We start from the raw sequence: 18,950 nt of genomic DNA, 5'->3' as shown, positions 1-18,950 counted from the left end.
TACTGCAATACAGTGAGCGCCACTACTGCCAGCTAAATAAAAGATTCAAACTACGGAAGGCACTAACTACTGATAGGCACAGTTAGCAAATGAAAGATTTAAATAGAGAACAAAGAATGTATTTACCTTTATAGTCATAATATATATAGCAGTTCATGACATCCATTCTTACAAATGTACTGTTTCTGGTGGACACATGTCCAGATTATGCATTCTCAAAAATCCGCCATCTCACTTCCCCACATCCACCACTGCTGGCGGCTCACCTCCAACTGCGCAACGCTGCGCGCTGTTAACATTCAGCTGCCCAACACTACAATGGCAGACAACAGTGCAAACTAGCCACAGACTGCACACAGCACAGCCAGTGATTTTCATATAGAGCGCTACATGGCGTTACCAACATAAAAACCTAAACAGCCTACTTACAACTTGTCTCGGTCACCTCTTGTTCGCATTGACGGCACTTTGAACAGTGGAAGTTACATTTCAGATGTGTTACGACTCGTGGCTCTACCCTTCATTCGATGCCTGCGAAACCCTACATTTCAGCAGGATAATGCACGACCGCATGTTGCAGGTCCTGTACGGGCCTTTCTGGATACAGAAAATGTTCGACAGTTGCCCTGGCCAGCACATTCTCCAGATCTCTCACCAACTGAAAAGTATGGTCAATGGTGGCCGAGCAACTGGCTCGTCACAATACGGCAGTCATTACTCTTTTTGAACTGTGGTATCGTGTTGAAGCTGCATGGGCAGCTGTACCTGTACACAACATTTAAGCTCTGTTTGACTCAATGCATAGGCGTACCAAGGCCGTTATTACGGCCAGAGGTGGTTGTTCTGGGTACTGATTTCTCAGTATCTATGCACCCAAATTGCGTGAAAATGTAATCACATGTCAGTTCTAGTATAATATATTTGTCCAATGATTACCCGTTTATCATCTGCACTTCTTCTTGGTGTAGCAATTTTAATGGCCAGTAGTGTATATAGGGCGTCCCACGAATAATGGTCGATGTTAAGAGATATGACAAAAACGATCATTCGAAGTAAAAAAATGTAATAAAAGTAAGGTCTAAAACGCATACCTTAAGAGCTATGAGTACCTGTTCAGCAGAAGAAATGTGTTTCACAATAGCGAAGATAAACAAGTGTTCATAACTCTTCAGGTATCTACTTTTGAACCCTTGTTCACTAGACTATTTTTTCTTGTTTTCGCCCATACTACCTCATCCCAAAATATGGAAAGCGAGGTTGCATTAGAGGAGATTTGTTTCACATTATCGAAGATGAATAAGGGTTCATAGCAATTAAGATAACAGTATACATTTTATAGCCCATGTTTACTAGGCTTTTTTTTTTTTTGCTTCAAATGGTCGTTCTTGCCGTATCCTTGTATACTGTCCATTCCTCTTGGGACGCCCCGTAAAAATTCTTTTGTCTTACTGTATTTATATTCTGACCTTTGAATCTGACAACCATGAAACGTACAGTAATTCAACAGAGCACTCTTGTGGGTTAGCACTTTTTTTCGCCGACCCCTTCGTGCATGGGTGGCACTGAATAGATTTACATATGCTAAACAATTTTCTTCGATGAGTTATTTATCAATATTTACAGTGAAATCTAACAGCTGAAGCCGCCTCATCAAACTGAATTGATATCCTTGGTGGTTTCTGTTATGCGCTTCATGCCGTGATGTAGGGCATATTTTTGTAACAAACGTTACTTTCCTAGTTCAGCAAACATCCCTAAAGACTGTAAAGACGAAGTTGGATAATTTTTAAAATCAAACAGTCTCAGCTATCCGAACTACTCATACGTAACCGCGCAACAGTCGGGTTGCGATGTCATCCAACAGCTGCCGAAGAGACAAACTCTTGCCGATGTGTATAATGGAGCATGTATTGCAAGAGAATTCGCGTTGTTTGCTTTGTTTAGCACCAGGACCACAGTTTGTCTAATTTCAGCCCTTCTTTCTGTCAATGCTTTTATTGAGTTTTGAATTTCTATGGCCTCTGTACATTTTAGCATAGTAATGATGGCATGTTGATAAAACTATAGTATCGGAGAACCGAATTTGGTGGTTCCATGGTCCCAATGTATGATCTACTGCTGATTTATCTTTTGATATCCAGGCGGCAATTGTTCTTTTCATTAAGACCTTTTTTTACCAACCTTAAGTGATTACACTGATAGGAATCACAGAAATACAAAAAATGCAAAAATAAATTTAACAGTAAACAACTTATTTCAGCCACTTTTACATTGCTGTTATTACGTAACCCCATACCAAAAATTGGTCATCCACAAGAGAAATCAAACTAATACTGTGTGACACTTGAAACTGCGCCTTTAAATATTTTTTTATTAAACATGCACCTACCAAATTTTTCCCGACAAAGACTACTCAAACTTAACGTATTCATTTACTACCCATAATATACAAGCCCAACGTAATCCGATTGCTATTCATTGACAACATGACTTGCAATAATTAACACAAAGGAATGGTCCTGTTTTGCAAGAAATTCTAACAATAATACTAATCCAAAAAATATGAAATTACAGAAGTATGAAACGAACTCCAACTCTTGTTAACTGCCTAAATTCATTTCAGTCACGAATCCCAACAGTACAAACTCCGTTCTTTTTCATAAGTCTCTTACTCCACAGAAAATCTTCATAACACGAACTACAGCAATTAGAGCAAGTAGCAACTACAGCCAGTTAAATGAAAAAATTCTAACTACTATAGTCTCTAACTACTAGGAGGCATATGGTTAGCGAATGAAAGATTTTGTTGAAGAGCAAACAACGTATTTAGAAAATTTTACCTTATTCATGTGACATCCAGTTCCAAAAATTATATACTTGTCAATAATTCCACTGCCCAAACATTATCAACCAAACATCCATCATCATACATTTCGCTGCGTATTTTCTTATAAACCATCATTTCATCCCACTTTACAGTGCATGTTGTACCAACACAGAGTCTCCAATAAGAATATCATGTCCATACACTTTCCTATCCACTCGCTAACTGCTCGTCCGTCCAACCACAGAATCTCTTGCCGAGGGCGCAGAGCGCTGTCAGCGATATTAACACAGTCTATAGCGCTGCCAACATACAAACAAGCTACTCACACAGTCTGTAGCTTCGATAAATACCTCAGTTCGGCGAAGAATAGAGTACAGAATATTTTTCTGGTATACCCCAACCAGGTGAAGCCAGTCATTATGGTTAAATCCCATAGAGCAGAACCGGCTACAGCGTGCCAAATTTCACGGTGGCATGGTGTGTGGACTGCGAGCGAGCCAAGGCTCGGCCTGCTTTGGCTCTTTTAGGTTTCTTCACGGGAGTACCCGATAAAGCGCGATATTTCATTTAGTATTGTGGTGTCGCATACTTCGGTCAGCACAACTGTTTTCAAGTCGGCAGAATCGTGGTGTTAACGCAGTTTTATTTGTACTATGAAGGACATTCACAGGTCCAGTGGCTGTTTACACAAAAAGAGACCGTCTTACGATCTGTCGTCACAAGCCTCTAAAAATGAATATGAATGACAGAAGAGAGGAATGAGAATTCTCAGTGTATATTATGCAGTCATATAAGCAATGAATACTACAAATTTGTCGTGAAACGATATTACAATACCACACAGAAAGAGTTTAATAATTTAATTTACAACGAAAGAGCAAAAACTTACAACACTCAGGAGCTAGATTCGTTGTTCTGCACATCAAGAAGCATTCTGTGCAAAATTTACAGATATGGAGCACGTCAAGAAATTGGTGAAATGAATAGTAAAATTTCGGAAGTCGGATACATTATTGCATTGTCAGTTGCAACAGTTTTTGATGTAACTGAGCGAGGAGTACGGAGAATTTTCTAGCAAAGTATGATGGTTAAGTCAAGGAACATTCCTGGAACAATTTTTCGATTTAGAACTCGGTATTGTTGAATTTATGAAGCAAAAGGAGTGGAGAAACGAAAATTAGAACATCTGTGATAGATTGCAAATCTCAAATTTTAAATGAAGTGCCCACAGCAAGACATTGCAACGTGAGAAACATTTTCTTTTTGACTTGATGAGGATGCATTTAGGAAGAAAATCGCGTTGTAAAAGGGACACATTCTGACAAACACATTCCAGTTCTCTACGCTCACTGGCATTAAAGAAAAGGCAAGGTTTTAAGAACTCATTGAGGCCTTGAAAGAATTACAAGGATAGTTTCCTAAACGTTTTCGTGACACTACCAATCTTACACCTGTTTTCGATCTGTTTTACAGGCCGTTTGCAGTTTTAGCTGAATGTGCCTCTGTGCAAGTGCAGATGTAATTGATCGACTTGCAAGATGATTCTCATTTTAATTTTTACGTTGAAACTGTCCAGGTTGCCTTTGTTGCTTTCTTGATGTCGAGTAGCCATGTCTCTACCGTGAGGTTGCTAAAGTAGTATAATATTTCTATCGACACATTTGGGTAAAAAACATTTTTACGATCATTAAACTAAGAAACCTAAGATTACGTAGTAAACTGAGTGTGAAGAATCTGCGAAATTGTCCGTATCTGTCAGTTGTTGTTGTTGTGGTCTTCAGTCCTGAGACTGGTTTGATGCAGCTCTCCATGCTACTCTATCCTGTGCAAGCTTCTTCATCTCCCAGTACCTACTGCAACCTACGTCCTTCTGAATCTGCTTAGTGTATTGATCTCTTGGTCTCCCTCTACGATTTTTACCCTCCACGCTGCCCTCCAATGCTAAATTTGTGATCCCTTGATGCCTCAAAACATGTCCTACCAACCGATCCCTTCTTCTAGTCAAGTTGTGCCACAAACTTCTCTTCTCCCCAATCCTATTCAATACCTCCTCATTAGTTACGTGATCTACCCACCTTATCTTCAGCATTCTTCTGTAGCACCACATTTCGAAAGCTTCTATTCTCTTCTTGTCCAAACTGGTTATCGTCCATGTTTCACTTCCATACATGGCTACACTCCATACAAGTACTTTCAGAAACGACTTCCTGACACTTAAATCTATACTCGATGTTAACAAATTTCTCTTCTTCAGAAACGATTTCCTTCCCATTGCCCGTCTACATTTTATATCCTCTCTACTTCGACCATCATCAGTTATTTTACTCCCTAAATAGCAAAACTCCTTTACTACTTTAAGTGTCTCATTTCCTAATCTAATCCCCTCAGCATCACCCGATTTAATTTGACTACATTCCATTATCCTCGTTTTGCTTTTGTTGATGTTCATCTTATATCCTCCTTTCAAGACACTGTCCATTCCGTTCAACTGCTCTTCCAAGCCCTTTGCTGTCTCTGACAGAATTACAATGTCATCGGCAAACCTCAAAGTTTTTACTTATTCTCCATGAATTTTAATACCTACTCCGAATTTTTCTTTTGTTTCCTTTACTGCTTGCTCAATATACAGATTGAATAACATCGGGGAGAGGCTACAACCCTGTCTCACTCCTTTCCCAACCACTGCTTCCCTTTCGTGTCCCTCGACTCTTATAACTGCCATCTGGTTTCTGTACAAATTGTAAATAACCTTTCGCTCCTTGTATTTTACCTCTGCCACCTTCAGAATTTGAAAGAGGGTATTCCAGTTAACGTTGTCAAAAGCTTTGTCTAAGTCTACAAATGCTATCTGTCAGTATGCCGACAATTTAAAGCAGACAAAAATTATGTCTTCAGTAGGCTAAAAATATTTAAATAGTACCGAAAATTTGTTTTAATTGTGATCCATGTTGTTACGAAATCTGAAATATAAAAGCAAGTCATATGCAGTGCAACTACACTGCCATCAAAATGCGGTACGTTAGCAGTTCTCTGTCTCGCCCCTCCTTGTGCTCGGGCAGTGTGTCCTGATGGTGGGGCAAGTGCGCAGGGCTATGGCACTCGTACCAGGACACGGCGCACGATCTGAATTGTCCGCCGTCCCTGCTGTAGAGTTACCAAATTGTGACGATTTTGATTGTTGCACTTCACTTGCTGTTCCAGGTTTTCTGCGAATCAGAATCAGTTGATGTAACAGGCCAGTCGATATGTGATAGGATGCGTGAGGAACGCATGTGTGCAAACTAATCATGAATTTGGGGAAGAGAGGGTACACCTAGTGGGCGACAATTATGAAATAAACACCTGATTTCGAGTTCACAGTAACCTGACTCAGTCGACCCAAATTGTGCTACAAAAAACATCCGAAAAAAGTTATGGAATCGCCTCTACCCTGAACTACAAGCCTCTACACGGTGCGGTTTAAACGCCACTTTGGGCCATAAATGAGAGTATACACAGCACACAGATCATTAATTTGGGGAAGAAATGGTAATACCTGTTTGGCGATCATAATGAAATAGACATTTCATGTCCACAATAACCTGACTCAGTAGGCTCAAGTCGCGGCATGAAAAACGTCAGAAAAGTGTTATGAAATCATCTCTGTCCTGAGCTACTTCCTCTACACACAGTGGTTTAACGTCTCTTTAGGCCCTAGGAGAACTCGACAGACTCTTTGGACCTCACTAAACGCCGTCATTTATCTGCAGTCAAATTGCTACGTTGTTTGGCTCCATATGCCGCTGTGAGTGATGTCATTCGGCGAGGTATCCGACCCTTATCGTCTATTGCTTCCAGTTCTCTTGGCACTGTTCGCTCAGGACCAGCTTGAGATGGCCCTGCATTCGCTGACAACGGCATTTTCTGTCGGTTTTTAACCGATCGTTACTGATAAGGTGTCACACTCGTCTCAGATCCCTGTCAGGATCTTCTTACGACCAATGTTCTTACTTCATACTATGTGGGGCGTTTTTTTCTGGAAGCATGCTGGTTTTCTTATTGATTCCAGCATTCCATATTCCCCACTCCTTTGGCTATAAAACCTTATTTTTCAATATAATCTCTGTTTAGTGCGATAACCTTACGCCACCTTACTGGGAGGACCAGTATGAACGCATAAAACAAGTGTACTGGTCGACATCGGAGCCAGCGTCTTGCTTCGTCAATTGCCTTCACGTCCTCCACGTACTACTTCCCACGGAGTGCATCCTTCATTGGACCAAACAGGAGAAAGTCAGAAGGTTCGAGATCCAGGAGATTTGATTAGATTGGATTAGATTCAGTTTTCATTCCATAGATCCAAAAGTGAGATGATCATCTTGGGTATGGAACAAATTAGAAAATGTAACATAAAAAAGAAAAAAATTTGAATATAATATTCACTACCATGATCATTTGTCAGGAGATTAGCAAAATAGGTGAATACATTACAATAAAATGGAACTGCTAATATTTACAGAACTAATACACTGTCAGAATGAGACATGGTTATGCACTTTCAATAAATTTATCTGCACAAAAATACCTAATCTTCACTGTCGTGATGAAGTGCTCTCAGAACTGAAATCTAACAGACATGTTTACTTAATATGGTCTAACAATCCCTGTAAAGATATTCATCTTTAGGGTACAAGGAGTTACCTATTAAATGTCTTTCGAACCCTATTTAAAATGTGCTTTATCTGAAACCAAGTTTTTAGGGGTTGCTGGCAATTGATTGAAAATGTGCGTTCCTGAGTATTGGACCCCTTTTTGGACGTAAGTAAGTGATTTTTGGTCTTTATGTAGATTGTTCTTATTCCTAGTATTGATACTATGTATTGATCTATTGGTTGGAAATATATACTATCTGCAACAAATTGCATTAAGGAATAAATATACCGATAAGCAGTGGTTAGAACACAAAGTTCCTTGAATACAAAGTTCCTTCTACATGAAGTTCTTGAATTTACACCACAAATGAGTCTTATTACAAGCTTTTGCACAGTAAAAACTTTTGCCCAGTTTGATGAGTTACCCCAGAATATGATCCCGTATGTCATAATAGAATGAAAGTAAGCAAACTATGCAAATTTTTCTATATTTATATCTCCTACATCAGATAATATTCTCCCTGCAAATAAAGACTTGTTTAGGCGCTTCAGTAACTCTGTGGTATGCCCTTCGCAACTGAATTTATTGTCGAGCTGTAATCCTGGGTCACATGCACTATCCGTCTCATGCAGGTATCTAGACTGTGTGTCAATGAATTACACTACGTGCATTCACTATGCATCGGGACTTGTGCGCCTACACAACGCTTCTAACAAAAAAAGAGACAATTAATAATTAGTGATCCGTCCATACAGTTATACATTCCAGATCATTTCCCAATAACGAACCCAAGGATGAATATGTTTTGGGTTTTATTTCCAGCTTCCTAACATTTAAATCGCTGATTAACACTTAATCAAAGTTCCAAGAGAAATGAGATCGGAAGAAACATATTCCTGAAATCCTGAGGAAGTGTAATTCGAAATCGGATTCCAGTTGTGACTATTAAGAAAAAAGTTGATAACATGCTAAAAACTGCAGAAACCGGTAAAATGTGTGTAAAGTTTCAAATGGGTTCTTCTATGCCTCGTGTGGTCGTGGACAGCAGTTTTAGACGGTTGGAACTGAGGCAGAACGAGAGTCCTCATCTGCGAAACACGTGGTTAATTCCGTAAGCCACAACTCGTAGTCTTCGACTTCTGATTCTCCCTGTGGTTGACAACGGTGCTGTATATTAGCAACTAAAGCCGGCCGCGGTGGTCTCGCGGTTAAGGCGCTCAGTCCGGAACCGCGCGACTGCTACGGTCGCAGGTTCGAATCCTGCCTCGGGCATGGATGTGTGTGATGTCCTTAGGTTAGTTAGGTTTAAGTAGTTCTAAGTTCTAGGGGACTGATGACCACAGATGTTAAGTCCCATAGTGCTCAGAGCCATTTGAACCATTTTTTTTTATTAGCAACTAAAGTTCTTTGAAATGTAGCGTCCCCGATACGACAAAAATCCGAAGCGCAGCTGCTTCACTATTATTCTCGCAGTTGCTAGCTTGCATGCAGATTGTCCAACGCGAGACGATGCCGACGCGAATTCTGTTTGCTCCATACATTTGCCCCTTTGCAGATAGACAGTTTGGCTGCTCAGTATTTTCAGGAGCACGTCACAACGGCATTTGCGAACAGACGTCGCCGTTGTTATCAGATGAGCGGCGTGTATAGTGTCTAACCAGTCGCGTGGTTAGAAATTACCGCAGCCAGTTTCTTTGTCAGATAGATCACAATCCCCCCTCCCCCCTCTCTGTAGCATGGTAGGAACTATTCATGCACTCTCTCAGGCCTAGTGCTAGTGTAGGTTCGATGTAAGCACCATTTCTATGTTTTTATCTAGAGAATATCTCTAGTATAGGTCTCTCTTGTGTACGGTGTGATAATTGCTATGGATTTATTGTCAGCGTAGGCTGCTCTCGGTTTAGGTTTGTACGAGAGGCTCACAGTAAGTAATGCAACACATCTTTTCTCGGCCAGTCTTGGTTGAAAAAGTGCGGAATTTTTTGTGGGTCATCGTAGAATATTCCCGCTTCAGCCTCTATAGTTTCATGAAATTCCGATAGTTGGCGGCGCTATACGTAACCTCCAAAATGGCGTCTGTAGCGGAGGTACGTTCCAAGCAGAGACCTGTCACTGAGTTTCTTATGGCGGAAAACTAGAGCATCGCAGATATTCATAGGCGCTAGCAGAATGTCTACGGAGATCTGGCAGTGAACAAAAGCTGGATGAGTCGTTGGGCGAGGCGTCTGTTTCCACCGCAACATGGTCGCGAAAACCTGTCCGGTCTCCCACCTGAGGGCCGGCCGCACACAGCTGTGTCTCCTGCATTGTTGGAAAGTGCGGACACTCCCATTTGAAGTGATCGACGGATCACCATCAACGACCTCACTGCTCAACTGGGCGTCTCTATTGGTAGTTGCGACACACTAGTCAACAAGTTGGGAGCACTCAAAGGTTTCTGGATGCTGGGTTCCTTGCCGCCTAACAGAAGATCATAACAAGCAACGAAGGACTATCTGTGCGGGATTGTTCGTGCTTTATAAGGCTGACTGTGACAATTGTGTGTCGAACGTCGTCACAGGCGATGAAATGTGAGTTGTCCACTTCAAACAGGAAATTAAACTGCAATCTATGGAGTGACGCCACGCCATCTCTTCTCCGAATAAAATGTTCAAAAACGCACCCTCATTGGGTAGACTCACAGCGACGGTCTTCAGGACCTCTGAAGGGGTTATTCTGTTTGATGTCCTCCCTCATGGTGCAATGATCAACTCTGAAGTGGATTGTGCTACCCTCAAGAACCTGAAGGAACGACTTCGGCGTGTTCGTCGCCACAAAAATGCAAACGAACTTCTCCTTCTCCACGACAACACAAGGCCTCACACAAGACTGCGCATCCGAAAGGAGTTCGCTCACAAAGCTTCATTGGACTTTTCTTCCTCATCCACCCTACAGCCCGGAACTCGCACCTTCTGACTTCCACCCGTCTGGTCCGATGAAGGTTGCACTCATCGGGTACGTAGATGATGTGGAGGTTATTAATGCAGCAAGATGTTGCCTCCGACGTCGACAAGTGGAGTGGCACGATATGGGCATACAGGCTCTGGAAGTAAGGTGGCGTAATGCTGTGGCATTTAATGTAGATTATATTGAAAAATACGGTTTTGTAGCCAAAACAGTGGTGAATAATATGGTAGGTTGCTGGGGTTTGACTTCAGGTGTTTACCACCGTAATACACCCAGGTAAGAAAAGTCATGGGATAGTGATAAGCACATATCGCTTACACAAGATATAAAAGGGCAGTGCATTGGCAAAGCTATCATTTGTATTCAGGTGATTCTTGTGAAAATGTTTCCGACGCGATTATGGAGGCGTGACGGGAATTAACAGGTTTTGAACGTGGAATACACTCCTGGAAATTGAAATAAGAACACCGTGAATTCGTTGTCCCAGGAAGGGGAAACTTTATTGACACATTCCTGGGGTCAGATACATCACATGATCACACTGACAGAACCACAGGCACATAGACACAGGCAACAGAGCATGCACAATGTCGGCACTAGTACAGTGTATATCCACCTTTCGCAGCAATGCAGGCTGCTATTCTCCCATGGAGACGATCGTAGAGATGCTGGATGTAGTCCTGTGGAACGGCTTGCCATGCCATTTCCACCTGGCGCCTCAGTTGGACCAGCGTTCGTGCTGGACGTGCAGACCGCGTGAGACGACGCTTCATCCAGTCCCAAACATGCTCAATGGGGGACAGATCCGGAGATCTTGCTGGCCAGGGTAGTTGACTTACACCTTCTAGAGCACGTTGGGTGGCACGGGATACATGCGGACGTGCATTGTCCTGTTGGAACAGCAAGTTCCCTTGCCGGTCTAGGAATGGTAGAACGATGGGTTCGATGACGGTTTGGATGTACCGTGCACTATTCAGTGTCCCCTCGACGATCACCAGTGGTGTACGGCCAGTGTAGGAGATCGCTCCCCACATCATGATGCCGGGTGTTGGCCCTGTGTGCCTCGGTCGTATGCAGTCCTGATTGTGGCGCTCACCTGCACGGCGCCAAACACGCATACGACCATCATTGGCACCAAGGCAGAAGCGACTCTCATCGCTGAAGACGACACGTCTCCATTCGTCCCTCCATTCACGCCTGTCGCGACACCACTGGAGGCGGGCTGCACGATGTTGGGGCGTGAGCGGAAGACGGCCTAACGGTGTGCGGGACCGTAGCCCAGCTTCATGGAGACGGTTGCGAATGGTCCTCGCCGATACCCCAGGAGCAACAGTGTCCCTAATTTGCTGGGAAGTGGCGGTGCGGTCCCCTACGGCACTGCGTAGGATCCTACGGTCTTGGCGTGCATCCGTGCGTCGCTGCGGTCCGGTCCCAGGTCGACGGGCACGTGCACCTTCCGCCGACCACTGGCGACAACATCGATGTACTGTGGAGACCTCACGCCCCACGTGTTGAGCAATTCGGCGGTACGTCCACCCGGCCTCCCGCATGCCCACTATACGCCCTCGCTCAAAGTCCGTCAACTGCACATACGGTTCACGTCCACGCTGTCGCGGCATGCTACCAGTGTTAAAGACTGCGATGGAGCTCCGTATGCCACGGCAAACTGGCTGACACTGACGGCGGCGGTGCACAAATGCTGCGCAGCTAGCACCATTCGACGGCCAACACCGCGGTTCCTGGTGTGTCCGCTGTGCCGTGCGTGTGATCATTGCTTGTACAGCCCTCTCGCAGTGTCCGGAGCAAGTATGGTGGGTCTGACACACCGGTGTCAATGTGTTCTTTTTTCCATTTACAGGAGTGTAGTAGTTGGAGCTCGACGCATTGGACATTCCATTTCGGAAATAGATAGGGAATTCTATATTCCAAGATCCCTAGTGTCAAGAGCGTGCGAGAATACCAAACTTCAGGCATAATCTCTCATCACGCTCAATACAATGGACCCTCGATGAGTAGAAAACCGCGGCCTCGTCAGATGAGTCCCGATTTCAGTTGGTAAAAGCTGATTGTAGAGTTCGAGTCTGGCACAGACCCCATAAAGCCATGGATCCAGGTTGCCAACAAGAGCACTGAGCAAGGTGGTGCTGGCTCCATAATCTTGTGGACTGTGTTTGCCTGAAATGGACTGAGTCCTTTTGGTCCTAATGAATCGATCATTGATTGGAAATGGTTATGTTGGCCTCCTTCGAAACTATTTGCAGTCATTCATGGACTTCATGTTCCCAAACAACGATGGAATTTTAATGGATGATAATACGCCATGTGACCCTCCCAACCTGCAGCATTATTCTATAGCACCACAATTCAAAAGTCTCTATTCTCTTGTTGTCTGAACTGTTTATTGTATGCGTTTCACTTCTGTGTTCCTGGCTTGTAAGACATATAATGTTGCTAAATCAGTGTAAGACTCAGTTTTTACAATTCCTAATGCACAGTCCGACTAAGAATACACATTTTGAATCACAACGAATGAGGGTATGATTAGCGATTCTGAACAAGCCAGATTCCCACCTGTTCAGATAGATGGCAGTCCCGTGTTCAGGATCCTGCTCAAGACCTGAATGCTGCTATATTTACCATTCTAACAGTATCTGCGATAGGTGGCAGTCCGACACGAAAATTAGTCTCCGTCCCCTACTGTCATTCGCTTGTGATGTAAGTGTTATATTCCGGGGTAAGTCATCCAGTTCACAAAGGGTACTTCTGGCTCAGAAACAGGCAGTTCGAGCAATATGTGTTGTAAGTTAACAAAGCTCTTGCTGATCCCTGTTCTGGATTCTGGGATTCCTGGAATTGGGCACCCAATATGTATTTCCTTTACTGTCACTTCTTGTTAATACTGTTAACTTATTTCCAAGAATTAACGACTTTCACTCATTTAATACTAAACCGTAGTTTCATGTCTAAACTGAAGAATTTCCTCATGGCTCATTCCTATTGTATAGGGGAATTTCTGAAAAAACAAATTAAGGTAATTCCTGTTTTATACTGTTGACTCTGCTAATACATACTCAGCAGCTTGTTGTCTGGATAAGATTCATGTAAATTTTATTTTATGTGTTACAAACTTTTCTGATGTTAATTTCATGTACGGACTTGTTCCGTGGCTATGAGGAGTGGCTCCTCAATTTGGTCCTACGGAACTAGACGTGTAAATAAAATAAACAAATATAATGAAACAAGTACCTCCGAAAAAAGGCTCCCGGCTACTTAAACTTATATTCCACATCGGTGAATTTTTGTTTTTCAGAAACGCTTTTCTTGTTAGTCCGTTTTGTATACCGTCTATATTTCGGCACTTCACGTTGCTGCCCGAATAACAAACCTTATCTGCTACTTCTGCTGTCAAATTTTTTAATCTAATTCATTCTCTCACCACAGCTTGAATTAAAGCAACTTTTTTGCATTACCTTTTACTTTACTGAGGCTTAAGTCCACCTTCAGGCCATTCCGTTATCATCCAGGTCCTTTGGCTTCTGTGACAGAATTGAAATATTATCAGCAAACGGCAAAGGGGAAATAATTGACATATTGTCAATGGAGATTGCGTGATTTATTAATCTGACAGTCTGAAATGACCCCTGGCACCGTTTACTTCATTCTGAATTGGTTTTGTGACTTTGATGTAAGAATACAAAAGGAAATCGCCTAAAAGTTTTAATTTCTTCTCGCTGAGTTTTAATTGTCTTTTCAAGTATCTTTTTGGTTTCCATGTAAATTGCACAACTTATAGATTGGATAAAATCTGAAATAGACTACATATCAGTCTCACTCCCTTCTAAAATAATGCTTTCTTTACACGCGCTTCGAGTACTATAGCTGCCGTCTGGTTTCTGTATCACTAGTAATTCACCTTTCGCCTTTCGCTCCGTGTCTTTCGTGCCAACGTGCTCCACATCTATAGTGAAATAATCCGTTGTAGTGTTAATGTTATTCTGTACGCAGGGAGGCAGTGAGCATGAGAATTAACCATTCATTAGTATGCGTAAAATCATTTATATTTCTGTCAGTGTATAAAAAATAGTGCAGATGATCTGTAGTTTAACACATATCAAATGTATATAACCGAGGAGGAGCCAAAAACATTGAATCGTAATGCACAACTAATTCAGTAAATCGATGAATGAATGCCTATTTTTGGGATTGTAGTTCAACTTTGCTTGGGTGATCCTTTTGTAATGAGGTGTAATAACCCTTCGAATATTTTCATTTTAATGTTGTTTTTTTGTTTTAAGACTTCTCCAGCAGCATAACATATAACTTTTTACAAACTTTACTACAAACTGTTACTAAAATCTTGAACATCAGTAAAATATGCATATAGTTGACACTGCCGCAATACAAAGGCTGGAACAAGACTCACACTGCAGCTCACTAAATCTGCACTAAAATCGAGTTGTGGCGACCTCTGCCACTGCCTTATTTATAACATCCAATAAATGAAATGTTTTTCATATATTTTTAGTTCTTAAACATAATTAAACCTACAATTAAAATCATACTTTTACATAAGTTCATATTTAAAACATGTTTTACAAAAAAAGAAAACACTGACCATACAGGTTAAACGAAATTGAATATGTTTTTCTGTACGAAATTTCATCCATTCCGTAATGTAACAATTGGTTTCAAAAGACTTTAATTTTATTTTTAGCCGCAAATACGATTATCTTGGAAACGTTTATCGTGAATCTTGATTTAAGGCTGGACATTATTCAGCTGTCATTCCTAGGGTAAACAGTTTACAAAGGCGATTTCAGGGACTGATGGCACGCCGATTCTTCTAAATGTTTCTACGAATGTAAACTTCCCTTCATTAATGAACTGCAAGCCAAAAATATGCCTACATGAACACAAAGTAATTATAAACATATATCCAAGTGCAAACAGGATTGTATATCCAGGACTGAATTTTCACTCTGCAGCAGAGTGTGCACTGATAAGAAACTTCCTAGCAGATTAAAACTTTGCGCCGGATCCAGACTCGAACTCCTTTGCCACTCACAAGCGAGTGCTCCGCCAACTGAGCTATCCAAGTGTGACCCCTCGACCCCTCCTCATAGCTTTACTTCCGCCAGTGCTTCGTCTCCTACCTTCCAAGCTTCACAGAAGTTCTCTTGCAAAGCTCCCAAATTTGAGTCTCGGTCCGTAACACTGTAAGTGGCGTGAATAAAAGGACGCTATGTGTAAGAAGCATGAAGCGCCCTTTGAATGTATCCTGATAGCTAAAAGAGCCACGCGCACTTTGAATAAGAAAATGCTACTTGACACTGAAATCAATATAAAAGATAGGGTCGCCACCAACTCTAGCCACACGACAAAGAAGAAGTAGCACTGAGTCGGAAAATTACTTAATTTATTAATAAGAAAAACTCACAAAAGAACATTCATTGTAACGTCATTGATAAAGAATGGGATGTATTTATTAATATGATCCAGGCATTCTTCCCGTGAATCAAGTATTGAGTAAAGTAAATAGGTTGTGAACACCATGCGTAAGTGCAGCCTGCAGCAAGATTCGTGAAAACACGATCTATTCCAGAGCACTTGTTTCAGATAAAAAAAAGTGACACTAATCACTACACCTGTGCACATGGAAACGCTATAGGTGGGCCAACAAGGAAAACTACAAGGTAAATGGCGAAGGTAACGGCGACGTAACATCGGTACACAAGATAAGATTGAAGGCAAAATTATTTATTCCTTAAAACATTGATGTAGTGCATCTATAGACTGCTGTTGCATGCTAACTATGTACAATTGCTTGTGAAATACTATACGTTTCATAACAGACTCGCGTGCCCACTCGGTCCGCGGAGACAATTTCTATGGACCGTGGCCAAATTTTAATCACATGAGACAAAGAAAATTCACAAATACACAAAAATTACCAAGATCCGAAAAAGATTAGAAGCATACACACACAGTTGTAGGCACATAAACATTCACACTGAACCGAGGGCACTTCAACATATGCAACTCCCTTGTGCTGCGTTCCTCTCACGGATCAAAGTCAAGACTGCATTGGGAATCAAACTGAAAGTCTACAAAAGCCTTGGATTCCCTGCTGCAACCCAGCAAATAAATCTTTATAAGACGAAATTCGAGACCAAAAGCTAAAAGCTCCCCTTTCTATGTGACAACGCGCCACGCGGTCAGTCCAACTCACCCTTCTTCGACTGGAGCACAGCTGTGTACGCTTCCCGTACCGGCGGCAGACTGCCTCCCGCTTCTCCAGCCTCTTCCACGCTCCGCGTGGACCGGAAAACCCCAGGATGCTATTTCCGCCACCAACCTAACGCAGGTGGATTTCTCCCAAGTAGCGGAAACCTCTTTGCCGACTTGACCACTACGAGCGTTGGCAATGAAAGGTGGCTACAGGACCCTTTGAACACAATTTTAATTTGCCATCAAGTTTCATATCAGTGCACACTCCATTGCAGAGTGAAAATTTCATCCAGCAGGCTGTGGCTAAGCCATGTCTGCGCAATATCCTTTCTTCCAGGAATGCTAGTTTTCTAAGTTTCGCAGGAGAACTGTGAAGTTCGGAAGATAGGAGATGAGGTACTAGTAGAAGTAAAGCTGTGAAGACAGGTCGTGTGTTGTGCTTGGGTAGCTCAGTTGGCACAGCAGTTGCTCACGAAAGGCAAATAAATGTCTCAGATTTCTGTTACGGACCGGCCCACGGCTTTAATCTCCTGGGAAGTTTCAAGATTAGGAGTTAGCTACAGAATACGTATTCTATACGCGAGCAGTGTCTCGGTATGATCTTCAGTCCTGGCAGTGTTAGTTTATTAAGGGGAGGTTTACTAACTTTGGCCCGAAAAAAGCATGTTCTTTGAGAATTTTTTTCTTGAGATGTGTTATAGATATCAATGTCAAATTTGGTCAAAATGTTTATTGATATTTCCTCTACAAACTGGAATTTTTTGACCGGAAATGTCGAAGAGCAAAGGCGAAGTGCTGTCGGAACGAAACAAAATTTCGATGTAGACCTCCAGGCGCGGTATGTCACAGATCAGCCGGCTCGTCTGAAATCAAAATTGAGTTGACATTAGCGAAGTATATAAGATTGTTTAGAAGTTGTACCACACTTAGGTTATTTTGACCATAATAAACAAAATGGGGGCCATTTGAAAAAAAATTGGGTTTTTTTCATCGACTTTTCGAGTTCGTCGGCCAAGTAAAAATATTTATAGATGATGGATCGGAATAAAAGTGGTCCAACTCCTAGAAAATTTAGTTAGTTTGGTTAGAAACAAAGAAACATGCCAATCGGTTCAGTAGATTTGAAGTTACCACACCGCGCGATAAAAAAGTAAAAAAAAAAAAAAAATGGCTCTGAGCACTATGGCACTTAACTTCTGAGGTCATCAGTCCCGTAGAACGTAGAACTACTTAAACCTAACTAACCTACGGACATCACACACATCCATTCCCGAGGCGGGATTCGAACCTGCGACCGTAGTGGTCGCGCGGTTCCAGACTGTAGCGTCTAGAACCGCTCGGCCACCTCGGCCGGCTAAAAAAGTCATTTCGAGAAAAACGCGTTTAAAGTTTTGACTACATATAAATACAATATTATGCAACTTACGTTCAATCTGCTATTCCGGGTCCATAAACTAGTTCTTCCTCCTCTTCATAGAGGGCGTTCTGCTCGATCTGGGCCGTCCTGCACTGTTCCAGAGCCGCTCGTACGGCCGGTGACATTCGGTTTTCGGCCGCTTGAATCCGGTGATCGTCCGAATGCTTGGCGAACTGCGTCGAATAGAGTCCCAGGGTGGCGTCCATCGTTGTCATGGTCTTCAGAATTGCAGTATACACTTCGTTGAAGCTGCTCACTGCCAGGAAAGTCGCAGTCTCCACAGTCTCCGCACCACAATGTAAATGCTTCGGGGCTAACTACCAAACACACGCGTTCAAACTTTCATTTGAATTTTGTGTGTTTCCTCCCAAGTACCGGTACAATAACTCGTCCTCCGAAAAAAAAAATGGTGCGTGAAAAAGGCCAATTTTAGGCAGGTGCATTTTTTTGTTCAGCTGCGAATAACAAACATTTCCGTTCGGTATTAGGAAAAACCGTTTCAGGGGTGGATTCTAAACACTTTTATGGATCCAAAAATGGATTTTAAAGAATCTATTTTTTGAACCAGAAGATAGTAAACCTCCCCTTAATGTTGTTTCCCGGTCTGCCAACTAACAAGTGGAGACGCAGTAAGCAGCAAGTGATCGTCGTGCGAAGGTACACGTGAGGGTGCCATGGCGCGGCGCGGCGCTGCACGTGGAGCTGCAGCCGTCCGTGGGGCTGGCATCGCCGGCGCTGGTGGTGGAGCGACGCCGCGGCCCCGTGCCGAATGCTTCCCAGCTGCGGGCCGCGGGTCGCCGGCAGTGCCACTACACGGGGCGCGTGCGGGGAATGGCCGGATCCCGCGCCGCGCTCTCACTCTGCGACGGCCTGGTGAGCCAGCACTCTCACTATGGAATA

The 18,950-nt window shown here is 42.7% G+C and overlaps 1 protein-coding gene across 1 annotated transcript in view; it reads left to right on the top strand.

Annotated features, from left to right (window-relative positions):
- Positions 1–18,950, top strand: part of LOC126199629 (A disintegrin and metalloproteinase with thrombospondin motifs 7-like) — a 583,524-nt gene that overhangs the window by 1,759 nt on the left and 562,815 nt on the right. Inside the window, exon 3 of the mRNA XM_049936555.1 lies at positions 18,708–18,923. Within this exon, the coding sequence (XP_049792512.1) occupies positions 18,708–18,923 (216 nt within the window). The remainder of the gene's footprint in view (positions 1–18,707; positions 18,924–18,950) is intronic.

Source organism: Schistocerca nitens, chromosome 8, assembly GCF_023898315.1.
Source record: "Schistocerca nitens isolate TAMUIC-IGC-003100 chromosome 8, iqSchNite1.1, whole genome shotgun sequence".
In the NCBI taxonomy this organism is placed as follows: domain Eukaryota; kingdom Metazoa; phylum Arthropoda; class Insecta; order Orthoptera; family Acrididae; genus Schistocerca; species Schistocerca nitens.
This window is presented reverse-complemented; position numbering and strand designations above follow the sequence as displayed.